This window comes from Cervus elaphus, chromosome 7 (genome assembly GCF_910594005.1).
Source record: "Cervus elaphus chromosome 7, mCerEla1.1, whole genome shotgun sequence".
Classification (NCBI taxonomy): Eukaryota; Metazoa; Chordata; class Mammalia; order Artiodactyla; family Cervidae; genus Cervus; species Cervus elaphus.
The window spans coordinates 23,157,049-23,177,582 of record NC_057821.1 but is presented as its reverse complement, the minus strand read 5'-3'; the positions used below and the strand labels follow the sequence as shown (position 1 = coordinate 23,177,582).

The 20,534-nt window shown below is 35.7% G+C and overlaps 2 protein-coding genes across 2 annotated transcripts; both read left to right on the top strand.

Annotated features, from left to right (window-relative positions):
• Positions 1-3,422: 3,422 nt before the first annotated feature.
• Positions 3,423-8,390, top strand: LOC122697758 (beta-defensin 110-like). The gene is made up of 2 exons (XM_043908743.1): positions 3,423-3,477; positions 8,242-8,390. The coding sequence occupies exons 1-2, from the start codon at positions 3,423-3,425 to the stop codon at positions 8,388-8,390; spliced, it is 204 nt and encodes a 67-aa protein (XP_043764678.1).
• Positions 8,391-15,049: 6,659 nt separating this feature from the next.
• On the top strand, positions 15,050-15,318 carry LOC122696789 (beta-defensin 110-like). The gene has a single exon (XM_043906923.1). It carries the CDS (start codon positions 15,050-15,052, stop codon positions 15,200-15,202), a length of 153 nt encoding a protein of 50 aa, XP_043762858.1. The 3' UTR covers positions 15,203-15,318.
• The last annotated feature ends 5,216 nt before the right edge of the window (positions 15,319-20,534 follow it).

Genomic DNA, 20,534 nt, shown 5'->3' with positions numbered 1-20,534 from the left:
CCTTCCAATGAATATTCAGGACTGATTTCCTTTAGGATGGACTGGTTTGATCTCCTTGCAGTCCAAGGGACTCTCAAGAGTCTTCTCCAACACCACAGTTCAGAAGCATCAGTTCTTTGGCGCTCAGCTTTCTTTACAGACCAACTCTCACATCCTTTCAGGACTACTGGAAAAACTATAGCTTTGACTAGACGGACCTTTGCTGGCAAAGTAATGTCTCTGCTTTTTAATATGCTGTCTGCTGCTGCTGCTAAGTCACTTCAGTTGTGTTCAACTATGTGCGACCCCATAGACAGCAGCCCACCAGGCTCCCCCATCCCTGGGATTCTCCAGGCAAGAACACTAGAGTGGGTTGCCATTTCCTTCTCCAATGCATGAAAGTGAAAAGTGAAAGTGAAGTCGCTCAGTTGTGTCCGACTCTTAGCAACCCCATGGACTTACAGCCTACCATGCTCCTCTGTCCATGGGATTTTCCAGGGAAGAGAACTGGAGTGGGTATGCTATCTAGGCTGGTCATAACTTTTCTTCCAAGGTGCAAGTGTCTTTTAATTTTACATCTGCAGTCACCATCTGCAGTAGTTTTGGAGCCCAAAAAATAGTCTGTCACTGTTTCCATTGTTTCCCCATCTACTTGCCATGAAGTGACAGGACCGAATGCCATGATCTTAGTTTTTGAATGCTGAGTTTTAAGACAGCTTTTCCACTCTCCTCGTTCACTTTCATCACTTTCCTCTTCGCTTTCTGCCATAATGGTGGTGTCATCTGCATATCCAAGGTTATTGATATTTTTCCCAGCAATCTTGATTCCAGCTTGTGCTTCATCTGCCTGGCATTTTGCATGATGTACTCTGCATGTAAGTTAAATAAGCAGGGTGATAATATATAGCCTTGATGACTAGCAACCATTGATATTTTTAGTTTCCCTAGTTTTGCTTTTCCCAAAATGTCATATGATTGGGTTGACATCATTGAGTGCATAACTTTTCACACTAGTATCTTTCACTTAGTAATACATGTTTAATTCCCCTATATCTTTTCATGGCTTGATTGTTAATTTAGTTTTAAGCACTGAATATAATTCCATTATCTGAATATATCAGAGTTTATCCATTTACCTACTGAAGGCCATCTTGGTTGCTTCCAAATGTTGACAATGATGAATAAGCTACTACAGACATTTGCGTGAAGGTTTTCACGTGGACATAAATGTTCTGCTTCTTTTACTAAATATCAAGGAGCATGTCCCCTTGATGGTATGGTGAGAGTATGTTTATTTTTGTAAGAAACCACCAATTTGTCTTGCAAAGTGGCTATTTCCATTTTGCACTCCCACCAGAAATAAACAAGAGTTCCCATGGCTCCACATCCTCCCAGAAGTTGTCAGTGATCTGAATTTTGGCCATTCTAACTAGGTGTTTAGTGATACAAAATTTATTTTCATTAAAGTTGTATTCTGTACTTACCCTGCGTTGGTCTTTTTGCTGGGCTCAATTTATCCATGCTATTCCATATCTCACTCCACAAATAAAAATCGCCTCATAATATGCCAAAAATCTAAATATAAAAAGCTAAAACACTAAAATTTCCAGAAGAAAATATAGGTGAAAAGTCTTTGCTTTGTAGGTTGTGTCCTTGCTCAATGAAATTGCATGGAAAAAATCAGATTACTATTCTGCACACCAATCCTTCTTTAAGAAGAAGATTGTCCCCATGTACCACCTGTAGCTGTCCCAACTATGTGTACGCTGCTCTTCACCTTCTGTAAACTGACAATCAGGAGCCATATAACTGAGTGCTACAGAAAGGCAAGTGTGAAGTGGTACATTTTATCACTTAATTTAATGGATAGTTGTTTTCAGAGCAAGAGTGTTTAGGGTTTCTTTGACCTGTCTGAGGAGTGAATAGGATAAGGAGGACCCTTGATCTATAATATCCTTCCCCACTGGCTCTCATTCATCTATGGAATCTTGTATGTCTTTCACATCTCGTAATAATTTATTCATCTCATCCCTACTCAGCAGATTGACAGGACAGTGGTTAGAAAAGTTTAAATAACTTAAGAGTTATTGTAGAAAATAGGTCAGGCCTTTTGAAAGTGTCTCTGATTGAAACTTTCACAGTTGGTCTCTCTTGTTGTTTTTGAATTTCCTAGAGATTCATTCTTAAATATTCTAAACCTTGCCATTCTTTTATCTATAATCATCTATTATGATTCAGGGGCCTGTTAATGTGGTGGTGAGATTAGTGGGAGGGGACGCATTCTTTAAATCTGTGATTTTTTTTAACTGCTACATGAGAGGATTTGATTAGACTCTCTAAGCAGCTTCACATTCTTTACCAAACTATGACACAGATTCTGACTCTCTAGTTTGTTTTTCTGATGTTTTGTAGAGTGTATGGATCCGGTTTCCTAGAGTAATATGTGGAGGCTTTTAGCAGTATTAGCATACCAGGATCTTGTTAGAAATGCATTTGTCAGTCTCTATTTTAGAACTACTAAATCAGAGATGCTGAGGTGGGGTCTTGCAATCTGTTTTTAATAAGCCCTCTAGGGGATTGAGATGTAGCTAAAGTTTAAGAATGAGTATCCTAGAAACTCTCTGGACTCTGTGATAGGATAGAATCAATTAATTCCTCTGGATGCTGTGTAGTACTTCCAGCTCTTTCTCACATATATGAAGTAATAGACCTGGGCAGTGTGCAAATTGGATCAGAAATCACCTCTAGTTCCATAAACAGAATTAAAACCATTGAACCTAGAATTGTGAAATCAGATGATTTATTATATGAAATTCATTTCATACTTAAAAATCTATTGTGTAATTTTCCTTACTCATTAGCAACTCCAGAATGATCATGTTAATTTAAATAATTACACATCATGTGAATCGAAATGTCGTTCAACCCCCATCCCTCGTTCTCATTGATTTCATCTGTTAACAGAAGAGATATCAATAGAAACTTTTAACTGTAATTCCTTTAGACTTTTAGCTAAAATCCTGTAATTCAGACATTGAGACATAATTTAATACTAGAAGCATTAGAATATTTAGCATTATATGTAACATGTAATAGAGGGTTTGTATTACTACCATGTTTTTACTTTGGATTGTTTTAGCAATCCAAACACATATCCTTTGAAGTTCCTTAAAGATTGTATTTTCATGAGAGTCTATTTAGGGTAACACAAGTAGGTTTTACTTTTATGAAAAAATTTAATAATGATTTTTGTGACCCTGTTCTTTGAACACAGCACTATTCAATCAAGCATACAAATGTTCTTGCTATTGGTAAGCCTCAGTAGTTAAAACCACTTCCCAGGAGAATCTATAAATAAAAGATTTCTCTGTTTCCTTATTTGAAAACACCTGACTTGAAAAAGAAGACCTGTTGGTCCTTTTTTCCCTAAGAAACTTTCTACCATGAAGATTCATCTCTTTTTCTTTATTCTACTCTTTGGGGTCACAATTCTACCAGGTAACATAGAAATGGTTATGGGCATACTTGTGCTAATGAATCTGAGGAAGCATCAGTTTTTCCTTGTTAAGCGTATAGTAATAATATAAGGATTAAAAGATTGTTATGGTAATGCAATGTGGTACTCTGAATTGAACACTGGAACATTAAAAAAGGCAATAGTGGGAAAACTAGTGAAATATGAATAAAATATGTAGTTTAATAGTATTACAGCAATATTAATTTTTTAGTTTTGATAAACGTATCATGGGTAAGTGAGATATTACCCTAAGGGAAGTTGGTCTCTCTTCTCTTTGCAACTCTTCCATAAATCTAAAATGATTTCAAAATAAAAAGTGTAAAATACCTGCAAGATCAATTCATTAGCCTCATCACCTTCATCCTGAAACAGAGTCAATTCTTGCTGAAAAACATATTCTTTGACATAATCAACTGGTAAGTGGTAGATGCTGCAGCATTAGAGAGAGAACTATTTACCTTTTTCTTCTTTTTAAGCTATTTCAGTCTACTTCCAGTATAGGAAGACTTTCTTAATATTCCGTCCTTGGTACTACAGGCAAATCATGTCCCTCGTTGGCCTTTCAGATCACATGAATGTTGAGTGTAATAACTTGTACATGAGCTATATTTTTCATGAGATTTTCCCCCTCAAGGATTATCTCTTCACATCAGGTATGTTACAAGATTCTCTTCTCCTGAATTAATGTGTAAGTATCAATTGTACAGAAATAAAATAGTAAGTTTTGGAGATGGAGAGATCACTGAGTTTTCCCTTCTCCTTAAAGAGTTTAGTTTGAAGTGAAAGAATAAGCTCAAATCTTCCCAATTTATACTACTGGCACTGAAATTAGGCTCAATTCACTCTCTCAGGAAATATTCTTTTGTAGTAAGAAGCTGACATTTTTAGGACAAGTGGAAATTGTAATAGAGATGTATGAGAATGAATTAGCTTATTCTTTCTTTATGAATATTATAAAGTCCATTGTGACAATTTTCATTTTTGTCATTTCATAAAAAATGTTCACATAATAAACTGATAAATTATCTTTTAAAGGTTGTAAGTGAGAAAGTTCTATATAGGGGCAAAACATCAGGAAAGTGACAAAATAATACAATCAATTGTTAATTTAACTAAGGAAATAACTTCCTCTACATCCATTCAAAACTTGTTAGAAAAAGGATCTCCGAATTTTTTCCATATCTAGAAGGGACCAAAAGGAAATTCTACACAGATTTATATAGCTTTTAACATGGGATAAATCTTTTTAAATTTCTTCTTTTAATTTCAACATTAGCTAAAATTAGTAGATCACTATGGCAAGTGTTTTTATGCTTTATTGGCTTAATTTTTCTTTATAACAACTATATCAGGTGCTCCTAATAATGGCTAATATTATTCATTAGTTTATCAACAAATTTTAAATTATGTGTCTGTAGACTTAGAAATTATATACCACTTGAGGAGATACAGTGGCATAGATTACAACATCAGTGATACTAACTTTTTGTATATTTTTTTCTTGTAGTTTCAAAGTGAGGCCATTATGATAGTTAATCACACATGTACCAAACTTTTAGAGAAATTCTATCATTAGTGATAAAAATATAAAAGTAAAAGAAATATATCAAGATACATATTTTCTTCATAAAATTAGAAAATGTATATGTGAAAATTAGATACTTTTAGACAATAATAAAGCAATAAGAATGTTTTCTTTCACCTTGTAGTTAACCAACATATGGTGGCTGAACTAAACTGGATAAAATTAAATGTCTTTTATATGACTCTAGAGTTCCTCAGTTGTTTTTTTGTATATCACCTTCAGATGGTGAAAATTTTCACTCAAAATTGAGATAGGAAAACTCATTCTTTTCCACTCCAACAGTTACAGATGAAAATGTGTTTAGAAAAAAAATCCATACATTTTCCATGCAAAGAAATTTCCACTGAAGTCATTTAGCTTTCCTCTTCATTTTCTAGAGGTTATAAAGGCTCAAGTTCAAAACTCTGTTATTGATAGCAATCACTTTTCTTTAAGTCTGCCATGTATAGCTTTGTACAAAAAATGGTAATCATGATTTTCCCCTTGTTTTCAAGAAGGTTAATGATAGTCTAAGAAATAAGATAGCAAGTCCGTGAAAACAAAAACAACTTATGTGTTAAACAGATGCTTTAGGAGATGCCATGCCTGTTTTTATAGCTTAAAATATTAAGTAGAGTTTTATATATTGTTTAAAGAAATTCCTTAACATGTGAAAATGCTCTAGATGCCAGATGAATGATGCTGTGAAGAATTTGTGAGAGCAACAGAGAGATGACTTCCCTGAAAGTGATCTACAGAAATTTCAGAGAGAAGATAGTATTTGAACAGTGTATCTGAGGACAGAGACATTATACGTTTGGCTTATCACCACATTGCTAGAACAGTGATCTTCTTTCCTTTGTATTCTCAAGGACATACGGATTGATTTATTTATTTTTTATTGGAATTTAGTTGCTTTACAATGCTGTGTTAGTTTCTGCTCTATAGCAAAGTGAATCCTAACGCATATACATATACCCCGCCTTGTCACTACAGAGCGCTGAGTTCCCTGTGACACACAGCAGGTTCTCACTAGTTATCTATTTTATACAAAGTGGTGTAAATGTGTCCATCCCAATCTCCCAATTCATCCTCTCCCCTTTCCCTCCTTGGTGTTCACAGGTTTGTTCTCTGTGTAGAACAGTGGTTTTCAATGAGGGGCAGCTTTGCCGCCAAGGAGACATTAGGCAGTGTCTGGAGACCTTTTAGTTGGTACTACTGGTACTGCTGACATCTAATGGGTCGAGGCCAAGGATACTGCTAAATATCCTTCACTGAATAAGATCACATCCCACAGCAAAGAAGTGTCCAAAGGGTCCATAGTTCTTAGGATGAGAAATCCTGCCCTGGATGCTGTCACAGAATTTGACAGGAAGTGAACTTAACAGTTGAATGAATAGATGGATGCTTGCAAAGATGAGTATTAGTGACCCAGGGATACAAGCTTGGGGAATACTCATATTTAGAGGTGAGAATCAGGAAAAAGAAAACAATAGTATTTTTAGAAAAGTTAAATAAAACAAGGGAAAGAAAGAAATGTGGTCAGTTTAGGATGGCATATTGGACAATGGGGTTAAATGTGACAGAAATCTTGTCAAAATGAGCGTAATTCAAGTTTCTATCACTGGCAAATCATTTATGGGCTTGATAATAATAACTCCCCTAAAATTATGGAATGAATAATGATATTTAGAAGTCAGTCTTTAAACTGTGCAGAGTAACTTTTTTGACTATAAATTGTGTCGTAGTCTGCATTGCTTCAGTAATAGTGAGAAGACAGCTAATTTTTAATAGAAGAGGTAGGTTTTATACCAGCCATTTATACCAAAAATATGGATAAAGAATTTCTAAGTCTATGGACCCACTAATAAGTATCACCGACTCACCACCAACTGTTGGAAATATAGACAGAATATCTAGACAGAAAGACATGGGCTTTAAAGGAATTATTGGACACCAAACCTTAATTAAAGACAGAAACTAGTGGCAAGATTTATTTGCTTTCATACCATGAATATACAGTAAATATTTAAGTCTGACCTTAAAATTTAGGATTCTCCCATGCTATTTCTCCTTAATCTCATTGTATTTTAAGGTGCATGCCTATCAAAAGTGATGTTAATGTTTTAAAAGTCTCCAGAATAAAGGGCTTCTGAAAGTACATGGGTTAGCAGATAAGGTGAAATATGAAATTAAAATAGATTGGCTTAGAATGGATATTAGAGGCTATCAGTCCAGCATCTCTCAATTCCCTGAGTACTCCCAAGTATCCTAGATAATCAACTTCTAGTGAGAGTCAACCTCCAAACTACAAGATAAAACATGGAGCTTGGAGCACTAGTAAATTTAAAAATCATTTTATGGCCAAAAATGGACCCATCTTTTAGTCTCTCTTCTTTTTTAAAAAATAAATGCTGACACTAAACATATGTAAAGTTCACATCTTTGGGGGGAAGTAAATCTCAAGATACACAAGAGAGTTGTAGAAATTCAGACAAACTATCTAACATTGTGTCTCCTTCCATTAAAAAAAAAAAAAAAGTGAAACCAAGCTGCAATAGAAATCTCTAGTAGGAGAATTCACAAAGCACAATTACTGTGCTTTGCTCCATTGTGTTCAGTCTAAATGTGTGTGAGAATAAGAGATAAATTATGTGGACTTTTACTGTTACTTGGAACTATCCTACTGTTGCTATTCAGTCACTTGTAAAAAAGCAAGTTGGCTCACCTAACTGCAGTCCAAGACACTTTCTGATATCCAGGATTTACCTTGCATCAAAGGCCAGTGCATTCACTTAAACTTCCTCAGTAAGATTTTCACAGTCATAAGTTAGAAGGAGGTTTCCTTTTTTGTCCTATTCTATGCTCTTTTGCAGGCTTTCCTGGTTGGCTCAGCTGGTAAAGAGTCTGCCTGCAATGCAGGAGAGCCAGGTTCAATCCCTGGGTAGGGAATATACCCTAGAGAAGGGAATGGCCACCCACTCCTGTATTCTTACCTGGGGAATTCCATGGACAGAGGAACCTGGCGAGAAATAGTCTACGGGGTCATGACACAACCCCATGTTGGACACAACTGAGTGAATTCCACATCATGTGCTCTTTTGCTTCTCAAATATTTTCCTTTTAAAATATGTGTGTCGTAGTTAGATTGCTAATTTCAGTCACTGTTTCCTTCTTACAGCAAGAAAAAAATTTCCACAGTATGGTAGCGTGGATATGAGGAGAGAGTGCGTAAAGGGTAATGGTCGATGTAAAACTCAGTGCCATGCATCTGAAGTTAGGATTGCTTACTGCATAAGACCTGGATCTCTTTGCTGCTTGCAGAAGTAAAGATGACAGAAGAAAAGAGAGAGACACATGCTCCAAGAAGAAGGGACCAGTGTTACTGTCTTCCTTCACAGCCTTTCTGTACATCCTTCCAGGCCTGTGTATCACTATTGTGTGCAAAGAATTAAATAAAATTTAATAATGAACCATTCAGAAGTGGTTCTGTTTCACACATGCATCTGGTGCCTTTTATTTTCTCTTGATCTCTTGGTACCAGAAACAAGCATGATTTATTTTATGCAAGTTCTTCAAGAACTATTCACATTTCTATATGCCCTGTGCTAGTTGGCATAAACAATGTTGGAAGAAACCCTAGGTCAGAGGTAGTGACCCATCTAATTTCTGAGATACATGCCTCCATGGAGATGTGCTGTTATTTTATTATGAAACACTGTTTATAGACTATCCCATGGAAAGAAGTATAAATCCACTGAATGTGTGAGGTAAGACACTGAGATACAGATCTCTCAAGTGTCTCCTGAGAGAGGCAGAGGTGGAGTGAGAGAACGGGAGAGTGTAAGAACAGAAGAGCGGAGGAAAGTCCCAATCACTCCAGTGTCTACCCATTTGTTTATATAGTGAAGAAAAAAATCTGTATCAGGAGAATGAAGAGGGAGTGTGAAGGGAAGAAAATAATTTCATAAAAGAGAATTCTGACCTAGGAAGTCAGAAACTATGACTAACAGCTGAACTCAGCTCCTCCATCCTGAGAGGTGAGCCTGTCTGAGGAGAAACAGGCCGCAGATGGAAGGAGGCGGGATCTTCCACCTTCAGCTCCATTCTGCCAGACTTCCTCTCATTACCTCCTCTGAAGGTCCAACAGTAGTTTTCCCCACAGTCCTCTCAACAATGCATACATATCATACATTTTCTACTCAAAACATGCAAATTCTTCTTCTTTTATGATTTTAGGAATATAGTTTAGTAAATCATATCAACTCAGAGTTGTTTTTAAAAGAAATCATCAATACCACAATAGAATAATAAAACAGAAATTTCCCTTCCTCCTAAAATAAATAATTCTTTGATCATTCAACTAAAGAAAAAAGAATTCTATTGAGTGGAGACTTTTGTACCAGACTTGGATTCAGAAGGATACAAGTATTTCCAGGCCCCAGCTACTCTCTTGATATTTTTACCATTGTGTCTCCTCCCATATTCTAAATACAAATATGAGATCTAAGGGTCTACGTGCATACTGAACATTATCTATTACTGAAAATGCATGGAAAAATCATTTTTACCTATTTAGACAAAATTTCTAGATATATTTCTTCCACAAGAGACGGTTTAATTTTTAGTTTCAATTTTATTTTAAAGTTGAATTTATTTTTTAAAAATAATTATTTGAATAAGCATGAGCTCTCATTGAAAGTGAAAGCTGCTTAGTCATGTCTGACTCTTTGTGACCCCATGGACTATACAGTCCATGGAACTCTCCAGGCCAGAATACTGGAGTGGGTAGCCATTCCCTTCTCCAGGGTATCTTCCCAACCCAGAGATCAAACCCAGGTCTCCCACATTGCGGGCGGATTCTTTACCAGCTGAGCCACAAGGGAAGATCAGCCACAAGGGAATACTGAAGTGTGTAGCCTATCCCTTCTCCAGCGGATCTTCCAGGTCCAGGAATTGAACCACAGTCTCCTGCATTCCAGGCAATTCTTTACCAGCTGAGCTATCAGGGAAGCCCATGAGCTCCCATTAGGAAACAGTTATTTGCTGGGCATACATTAGAGGCTTACCTGCACTTTTTCACATTTTAATAACTTAAAATAGACTTTGTTTAATGTGTTGCCTTGTAGTGTAAATATCTTCAAAAGTATTTTTACAACATTCATTTCAAAAGACTTTCTCAACCTTAGCACTATTGATATTTTAGTTCAGACAATTCTTTGTTGTGGCAGCTGTCCTGCACTCTGCCTTTAGCAGCAAGATTTTTCTCCCCACCCCAAGTCTCTATCCATCAGATGCCAATAGCACCCTTTCCCCTTAATCGTGACAACCAAAAATGTCTATCTACATTGTTAAATATCTCCTTTAGGGGGCAAAATCTCTCATGGTTTAGAGTCATTTGTTTATAATTAAGCACTCTTTCTCACAGATACGTAAAGATATAAATGGAAATAAAAAAATCAGCAGTGTTTTCAGATAACCAATAAACTTCCCATGTTTTATGAGATCAAATATCTACTTTTTTATAAAAACAAATGTCTATTTGTTTTTATGAGAACAAATTAGATATTTATGAGAACAAGTATCTATTAATGATTTCTTTTAAAAAGAATGCTATTACAAATGAGTTAGAGATGATGATACATTGATGACTCCAGAAAAAAAATTAGCCTAACTTTTGAACAGTACATATATCAGCCACATGAAGAAGGATATTAGTAAAATTAAATGCTTGAGGTGAAAGTTTGAGTATTATTTACCACCAGATACTGGGTCATCATTACCTCAAGACCTGTAAAATAGAATTGAGAAGCCTAATATACTATTAATATGGAACAAATAAGAATTGAGTTTTTTAGTGACCAGCAAGAAATGGTAGATGGTGAGAGGTTTCTTAGAAGACATTTGAGGCACTTCTGAACATGCATTAGTCTGTGCTAGTAGAACTTCCATCTTTCAGTTCTTGGTAGAGAAAACCAAAACCATCTAAAGTTTTTATTTGGTCTCTCCTTGTCTAAATCAGTGTATATTCAAGCTGCCAGCCTCCGCCTTCAGAACAAGGAACAAATGTGATAATCTTGAAGAAGGTAAACCCATGAGTATCAAGTATGAAATTAATATTCTTCCTTGCAGAAATCTTTTGTATGTGATATAAACTGAAAATTCTCTAGAATTTAATGAAGTTCTGCAGTCAGAAAAGAAAGAGATGTCACAGATTAGTCATATTGTCTTCAGAATTTATTAGCAAAAAAGAAAAAAGCAAAAATGCTTATAAATGGGAAGATTTCTGGTAACTTTCTTGCTCATGTGCTGTAATTTTCATTACATTTATTGACCAAACAGCTAAATAATCTTAAATTAGTTAGCTCTCAAGAGCTGAAAGTTTACACTTTCCACTCTTTTGGCCCAGAATCTAAATTTCCACGACATTATGTATTTCCCTTTATTTTTAGTTTCCCGTAAGTCTCAATTGGCCTTGATGAAATAGACGCCACAGGGTATCGGATATTTTTGCTGTTATTCAGTAGCTCAGTAACACTTAATCAGTTAAAGCATCATGTTGAAAACATCAAATTCAAAGGCAGGACTAGGAAAAGAAGGATTACCATCCAGTCCTGATATCATGCATTCAAACCCAATCTATCTCAGAATTTATTTCACCTCAGTGTACTTGGGCAAGAACAAAATCTAATTCTAATTAGTGATTTATTTAGACAGCATCTGATTAATGACTTGTTTCTTCCCAGGTATGATGTCATGGGTTTTAGATTTGAAGATTAAAAAAATTACAGCTTCTGTCTTAAGCCACTCATTTATTGTTTATAAACTTGAGTTTTAAGTACTATTCAATTTGATAGAGTTAAAAAATGAATAGCACAGGGGATCTGCCCCCAAGAAGATCAACATCAACTCATAATACTGACAATAAGTAAGTTAGAGTCTGCCTTCTTCACCCCCTCATTTGTTTACCAATTCAATAAATACTAGTTGAGAACCTACTGTGTGTCAGCCTTAATGTGATAACATTGGGACACATCAATAAACAACACAAAAATCCCTAGATTTGTGGAGCCATATTTTAGAGGTAGAGAAAAATACAAACAGTACACATAATATATAAACAAATTATATTAGAAGGTAATAAATTAAACAGAGGTAGGGACCCCAAAAGGCTGTTGGGCTGTAGTAATTTAAAAGGATTTTTCAGGGGTCCCTTATTAAGAAGCTGAAATTACAGCAAAAAAATGAAAAAGGCAAAGATGTGACCATAGGAACATACCTGAGATTTGTGAGAAATGCCAGTGAGGCAAGGGTGGCTGGGCAAGAGTGATTTAGGAGGAGAGTCCTGGGTGAGCTGGTCAGAAAGGAAATGTACATACAGATTAGTCAGAGCCTTGCAGGAACTAGAAAGGATCTTGCCTTCTATTCTGAGAGAAAGCCAGTGGATTTTAGTCAGAGGAAAAACATTCTTTGAATTGTGTTTTAAAAAGACATCTCTGAAGTGCTTTCATGATTAGGAGATATTGAAATAATATGGTAATATATAATGATAGCTTGGTCCAGGGTGGTAACCACCCCCCCCCCCAAAAAAAAAGTGAAGAATGGTAGGATTATGGATATGTTAAAAGTAGAGTTAGTCAAATTTTAAGAGTTTTTTTTTTTTTTTCCTTTAAGCTATTTTCTAATCTTTCTATTCTTGACCAAAATTCTTAAAAAGCAGCCCAGACTCATAGCCTCCACTTTGTCAAATCTTGTATACTCTTCTCTCCAATACATTTACCTGTATCAATTAACTGAAAATCTTCTTGCTAATATTATAAATGTCTTCTTAAAAGCAAATCCAAAGGCCTATTTTAATTCTTCATCTTGCTGGAATTCTACATGTGGCTGGAATTGGTCACTATATTGACAATCATTAACTGACTTCCCCATTTTATTTTATTTTATTTTTTCATTTTTTAAAAAATTTATTTTTATTAGTTGGAGGCTAATTACTCTACTCTACGGCCATACCACCCTGAACGTGCCCGATCTCATCTGACTTCCCCATTTTAATAGTCTCTTGGATGCCGTGGCCTCTAGCATTTCATCCCTGAATATCCTTTCTTCTGGTTTTCCCAAGATTATCTTGTTTATTACATTGACTTCTTCTATCAAAAAGTATTTTCTCAATGTCTTTTGCAAACCACAGAGCTGTATTTATTACCAGTTTGGGGCTTATATATTTTGCTGGTTTCCAAAGTTTTTAATCTTGATATATCTGAACAAAAAACCATCTTAAAGACATTAACTTCTAAAAATTCCTTTAAAATGCTACACTTAATGGTTAGAATATATAACTGACAGACCAAGACTGGTCTAGTGAATTTCCAGCTCATAAGAAGGAACACTGCTCAAAATTTCCAGGTTCATTAAGGTCTGATCTATGTTTAAAGATCACCTCTAAAACTGAGCAGGATATCACAAGAAACTCAATTACCCTAAATCCAAACCCTGGCAAAATAATTCACTATTTCTAGGTTGACCTTGAGTCATCTATTTAACTACTCTCTTTTCATTTTCCTCATCTACAAAATGAGCATGACAACAATATATTCTTTGTGAGGTTGTTATAAGGACTAGAAAATGAATTTAATATATTTTAATCAACATGGATTTGATGGATTGACAAGATATTAAGGTCTCAGGAATATTGATTAATTTAAAAAGTAATACCCTGGCAAAAGATTTTCAAAAAGGTAGGAGCATCAACACACATACACTATCAGGTGTAAGATGGAAAGCTGGTGGGAAGTTGCTGTGTGGTACCCCAGTCTGGAGCTCTGTGATGACCTGGAGGGGTGGGAGATTTTAATGAATTATTCTACTGTATTTTTTCTGACACACACATATGCAATATTTAATGCTCAAGATGTATGTGTGGTAGCTATGTTTATTACATTCTGTAGAGCAGATGAGTGGATGATTTATCCAAGATAAATAAGTACCATGATAAAATTGAAGGAAAAAAAAATAAACTTGACCATCAGAGTATCTTCTAAAGCATTCATTGCTTTACAACTGGCTTTTTAAATTGAACTTTTAAGAAAAATAAAATCTTAAAGTACCAACACTATTTGCTTCTGTTTAATATAATTTAACGTATGAATACAAAGCTGTGAATCTGGAATCTCAAAACTTCTTTCTTTGCGTTGTCCCAAATGACTCACAACAAACTAGGAGGCTATCGGGGGGCTCCACTTTCTACTAAATACTTAATGTACAACAAAACTGTTTTTCTATGTGCATCTATAAATGTTTCAGTTTTTAATAAATTACTGTATGAGTAAGTATTTTCATGCCTACTGTGTTACAGTCATCCAGAATATATATATATACCAAGTAAGAGAAAACAAAGAATCGGAAGAAACCATAACTGTCATATACGTGTTTATATTTTGGGTGCAAGAATAAAGTATTGCAACAAATGTTCAAGAAAAATACATATAGTGAAGTACAAAATTGTGTTATGTCGACTGTTAATAGGAATATATCCATTTGCTCTGGTATAATGAAAACAATTTCAATTAAGAGTAAGATCTGGAATTGACAAAGTATTGAACAAATGATACTATAAGGAAATAAGGATAGGATTTTAAAAGTGAGAAAACAAGAAAATGAAAATTATAGGCTTTTTAAGAACTATAAACACCATCTTCATGAAAGTCTGGGAAAGTCAATCTGCTCTTAGTAATAAAGTAAGAAAAAAAAAAAGATAGAGCAAGAGCCCCTAGGAGCCACCTGAAGTTTAATACTGATGTGAACTATAAGATAATGTAAAAGGTGTATGTAAGTAAAATGTTTTTATCTTGTTTATTGTCAGAAATAACTGATAAATTGTGTTATAAAACAATTTTAAATCTCAAATGCTCCATCTCCTATGCACATGATCTCATGACTAGAACAGGTTTTCTTTTACCCTTGAGTGAAAAATTAGATTGATCTCTAAGATGTCTTTCTTGATTGCAGCCAGAAGTGAACTTGAACCAAAGTATAGATTTGAGAGATGCCAAGAAGTTAAAGGAATATGTAAACCATTTTGTGATGATATTGAGTATGATTACGGATATTGCATTAAATGGAGAAATCAATGCTGCATATAAATGCTGGAAATCAGAGTATTTGAACATCAAAGTCTGGAACAGAGTTGCATCCTATTGACCCAAGAGTGGGTAAAAAGAAAATGTTTGCAGTATTGAATGGAAATATGTACTTTTGAATCTTCAGTACCATTATTTACACCAATAAAAATAATCTGCAGTCTCTAACCTGTTTATTCTTTGCACACTTTCTTTGTATTTCAGATGGAGGAACATATTAATTCAGCAAGGGAACTCTCTAATTGTGCTTATCGTCTCATTTTGACCACTTTTGCTACTATAGGAGCTAGGAAAGAAAAAATATCATTTAGTTTAACAAGAGATTATTAGTGTCACATACCCTTGTGTGCTTGAAATTATTTAGGCTACTTTGTCTGAAATACTTAAATTATACTGTTTACATGGATGTCAATATGTCTTGTGATTCCATTTAATCAAGACAAGCACTAATTTCTGGACTAGCCACTTCAAAGGTGAACATATTAGCTGTCAAGCAGAACACAGAAGCCACACCAGGGCCTACAGGGAACAAGAGAGACCTGTAGGCTGCAAGTTTGAAGGTAGAATGTCTGTGGCTCAGAGACACATTGTTCAAGGACTTTCACCCACATAGTTTTTATTACGTTTCCACAGATAGTTATGAAAGCTGGAAAGTTAGTTTTTTTGGTTTGTTTGTTTGTTGGCCAGGCTCCACAACATGTGGGATCTTAGTTCCTGGACCAAGGTTCAGACCTGTGCCCCCCTGTATTAGAAGTGTGGAGTCTTAACCATTGGACTGCCATGAAAGTCCCTGGAGAGTTAGTTCAAAAACAAGAGTAATAAAGTTTTCTAAGTTAAAACTGGAGATTCAAAGATAAAAAAAAAACTCAAAACCATTACCCAGTAGACTACTTAGCAATCATTAACAAACTTAACACCCTTGAAGACTGTTAGGCCATGGATGACTTAGTGAAGTTCTTTAGCTATCATCCTGTTAATAAACCAAAGATTCAATGATTTTCTAAGATTTAGAACTAAACTATGAACCAAACAGGTAAACTATAAATACAGATATGTGTGTCCCTTATCCCAAACTCTGGTGAGCTTCAGATATATAATATCATTGTTTCTTGCTTTAAGAAATCTCACCAGCCACAGGACTTTGAAATTTATAATGTTTTCCTTTTTTTTTAGCACATCTTTCTTTAATAAAAGGAGCATATTTATTGGAATTTTTGTTGAAACCTATTGGAAAGGTGAGACCAAAAATGGAAACGTTCTTTGCCCAAGGCTCACACAGCCAGGAAGTAGTAAAGGGACATTCAAACTCATTCAGTCTGTCCACACATCCTATGCACTGGCCTAACAGACAGCTTGGATATACCCACCCAGTTCTCCTGGGCTTGGTGGGGAGAAAAATGTGCTTTGTTCTGCATTTCAGGCATCACTTAACCAGAGCAAGAGAAGTGATAAGACATTGTCCAAATGGAAGAAATGGTGTAGACAAGTTTGTGCCTGACAAAAATGGAGAGTGTGACTAAATCAGTGGCATCAGACATGGATAAGCATCAGAAAAATTTAGGGGTATGTCTTTAAAAGTGCAATATTCTGAACCATACCCGTAAACCACAGAATGAGACAGTTCACTGGTGGTTCCAAAGACAGTGTGTTCTTTAAGTCATCCCATTTGATTCTAAACATTATGAAGTTCAGAGAACCACTGATTCACGTAATCCATCTGTTGTTTCTGAGCATGAATTCACCTTTAATTTTAGATTCAGTCATCTACCATTTACTAAAGCTTAAATAGCTTTAGTGCTATGTTATGTACAGAGAGAAATTAGAGGAGCTCATTATTGCCTTTCAGAAATTTGTTCATTCACAAATTCATTTCTAGTGTAGTGAATAAGAACATGGGCTCGAGAATCATTCTGCTTTGGTGTCTAATGTCAACAATGGCAGTTACTAGTACAATGACTTCGAACAAGTTATTAAATGAATGCCTCTAATCTTCATTTACCTTCATGTGAAATGATAACAGTAAAACATGGCACGGTGGTGACAGCAGTATCTACCCCACAAGCTTGCTGTTGTATTTAACTGAGATAGTATAAAGTGCTCGGTAACAAATATGTAGCACATATTCAATAAATACTGTTACTGGGCATCTAGTAAGAACCAAGTCTTTGGCTCAATTATAAAAAATAAAAATAGAGGTACTTCCCTGGCTGTCTAGTGGTTAAGATCATTCATCCCAAATGCAAGGAGCATGGGTTCGATCCCTGGTCAGGAAACTAGATTCCACATGCCATGCACAGCCTGACCTAAAACATAAAATAAGTATATTAAGATTAAAGGTTCTAAAAAATGAATTAGTTAATGAAATAAAAATAGTGGAGTTATAAAGAATATGTATACAATCTATATACTCTTCAGGACATTTCTTTCACCATTGTCCCTTATTCAAGCCATATTTAGTGTGGTAAGTCATAATTAGGCTTCCCTGGTGACTCAGATAGTAAAGAGTCTGACTGAAATGCAGGAGACCCAGGTTAGATCCCTGAGTCGAGAAGACCCCCTGGCAAAGGGCATGGCTATCCACTCCAGTATTCTTGCCTGGAGAATTCCATGGGCAGAGGAGCCTGGTGGGCTATAGTCCATGGGATCACAAAGAGTCTGTGGGAGCAACTAACACTTAACATGTCATAATCACTTATTTAAACTTAAGAAGACAAAGCATTCATTCCCCTCAATCATTTTCCATAACCAAAGAAAGGGAGAAAAGTGGGTAATAACCCTTTATGAATTGGTCTCTGATGCCTTAAGATTAGAATTCTGACATTCACTTTCTCAGAAGTGCCATTTTCTAAAATTTTCTGGGTAGATAATAAATACTGTATTTGCTGTTATAGCTTTGTTTCAATCCTCATTCAATAGGTCTGTGTTAAATATGTATTCTCCCCTATGCACCACTTTAAAATTGTCAAAATCCTTCACTCATGGAATTTATATTTGAATGAGATGTGGCAGTTAAGAATGACAGTGGTAATAATTATACCAAACCACAAAAATAAATAACTTAAAAAAACAAAAGCTGACAATGAATCCGGCTAATTTCAGATAAAGACAAATAAAGAACACCAAAAATGCATTTCAGTGAAGCAAGGCTTACTATAATTATTAGAGTAGTCACAAAAAAAGCCTTTAAAATATTTTCTGATAAGATGACATGTGAGTAGCAGAGATCAAATGTTTTTAAAAAATAAATTGATTCTGGGTAAAAGAGTGAGAGGATTCCAGCTTGAAAGAATGCTTGATAATGAGGCTGAAATATCACGTATCACACCCATACACACACACAGTCAAAATCTTTCTGAAGAAAAGGGAAGATTGCTGTTGGGTGCGGGGTAAAGAAACATGTTCAGTGAGAAAATAAACTTCATCTGAGTAAAATTTGAAATGACACACAGAAATGGATCACATTCAGAATATGTATGAATGATTAATAACTATTGTGACTTTAAAATCCATAAATTAAAATTCACTTAGACATAAGTAGGGGAAGCAAGTAAAAACATGTAACATAATCAATACTCTGTTTTCAAAATTAAAATGTAATGTTTTGATTACCACATTAATTTCCTTAGCTTAAGATAACTCACAGATACCTTAATACCAAAAGTAATCAATGTATTTGGATAGTTATAGAATTCTTTCTTTCTTCAAACCACTAACTTAAGTGATGGTATTACGAACAAAGATATTAGGAGGAAGCATCAGTAAGGACATACATTTTCATTAAGTACTGCCTAAGCAACTTCTAAACTATGATCACTGGAGGTAGTTACAGATTAATATTTCTATTTCACTGTATAAAAAGGTAAAATAGTAATGGACTTTGCCTACTTAGCTGTGGCTTTCTTTTATATTTCCCTTGATGGCTCAGTGGGTAAAGAATCCACGGGCAATGTAGGAGACACAGCAGGTGCAAGTTCAATTGTTGGGTCGGGAAGATCCCCTGGAGGAGGAAATGGCAACCCAGAGCTCCAGTATTGTTGCCTAAAAAATCCCATGGACAGAGGAGCCTGGTGGGCTACAGTCCATGGGTTCACAAAAGAGTCAGACACTACTGAGTGACTGAGTACACACTGTTCCTTAATCTATAAATTTAAATGCCCTTTCCCCTTACATTTCCATCCTCTTTCTTACCACTCACCTTTTGTTTATAACACAAAACTGTTGCCCTGAACTCAAGGATACTTCTGAAAGTGTGAGGGTAGACATCTGCCCAAACACTGAAAGAGGTCATTGTTAACTGAATCATTAAGATAAATATTCCCATTGTACTAAGATTTACTACTCCTCCTAGTAGTAGTAGTAGTATTGATTAGGCAGAGACTTTCACACTACAAGAAAGTGTGGTGTAACTGCAAGCAAATTCTCAACATCAATTCTTTCATGTGTAATTTTTTTTAAGTGATTCATAAGTAATAAGATAGCAAAAAATATACATTCACCGCTTCAGTTGTCTGACTCTGTGTGACCCTATGGACTATAGCCCGCCAGGCTCCTCTGTCCATGGGATTCTCCAGGCAAGAATACTGGAGAGGATTGCCATGCTCTGCTCCAGAGGATCTTCCTGACCCAGGGATCGAAACCATGACTGGAGTCTCCTGAATTGGCAGGCACGTTCCTTGCTTCTAGTGCCACCTGGGAATACATTCGTTAGACTATAAGATTTGTCACCAAAATCAAGACAAAACACAGAAGCCAATGGACATTGAACATTTTCTCACCAGACTATACTTCTAATAGCTATCTTTAAGGTTGGTTTACTTTTCAAAGTTTGTATCATTGTCTTTAGCACCCAATTATGGCTTACTATAAAATAAAAACAACTAGTTGCACCAGAATTCTGCGTGACATACTATTTTTGACTCATCACATTAACAATATACAATAGTTTCCTCTACTCTTTTGAACAGCAAGGAAGATTCAGGTTGAATTAGAAAAGGTATTTGTTGGGATGAAAGGAAAGACCAGTTTACACTATTTACCAGTGTCTAGATTCTCCTAAACGGAGAAGGCAATGGCACCCCACTCCAGTACTCTTGCCTAGAAAATCCCGTGGATGGAGGAGCCTGGTAGGCTGCAGTCCATGGGGTCGCTAAGAGTCGGACACAACTGAGTGACTTCACTTTCATTTTTCACTTTCATGCATTGGGGAAGGAAATGGCAACCCACTCCAGTGTTCTTGCCTGGAGAATCCCAGGGATGGGGGAGCCTGGTGGGCTGCCATCTATGGGGTCGCACAGAGTTGGACACGACTGAAATGACTTAGCAGTAGCAGATTCTC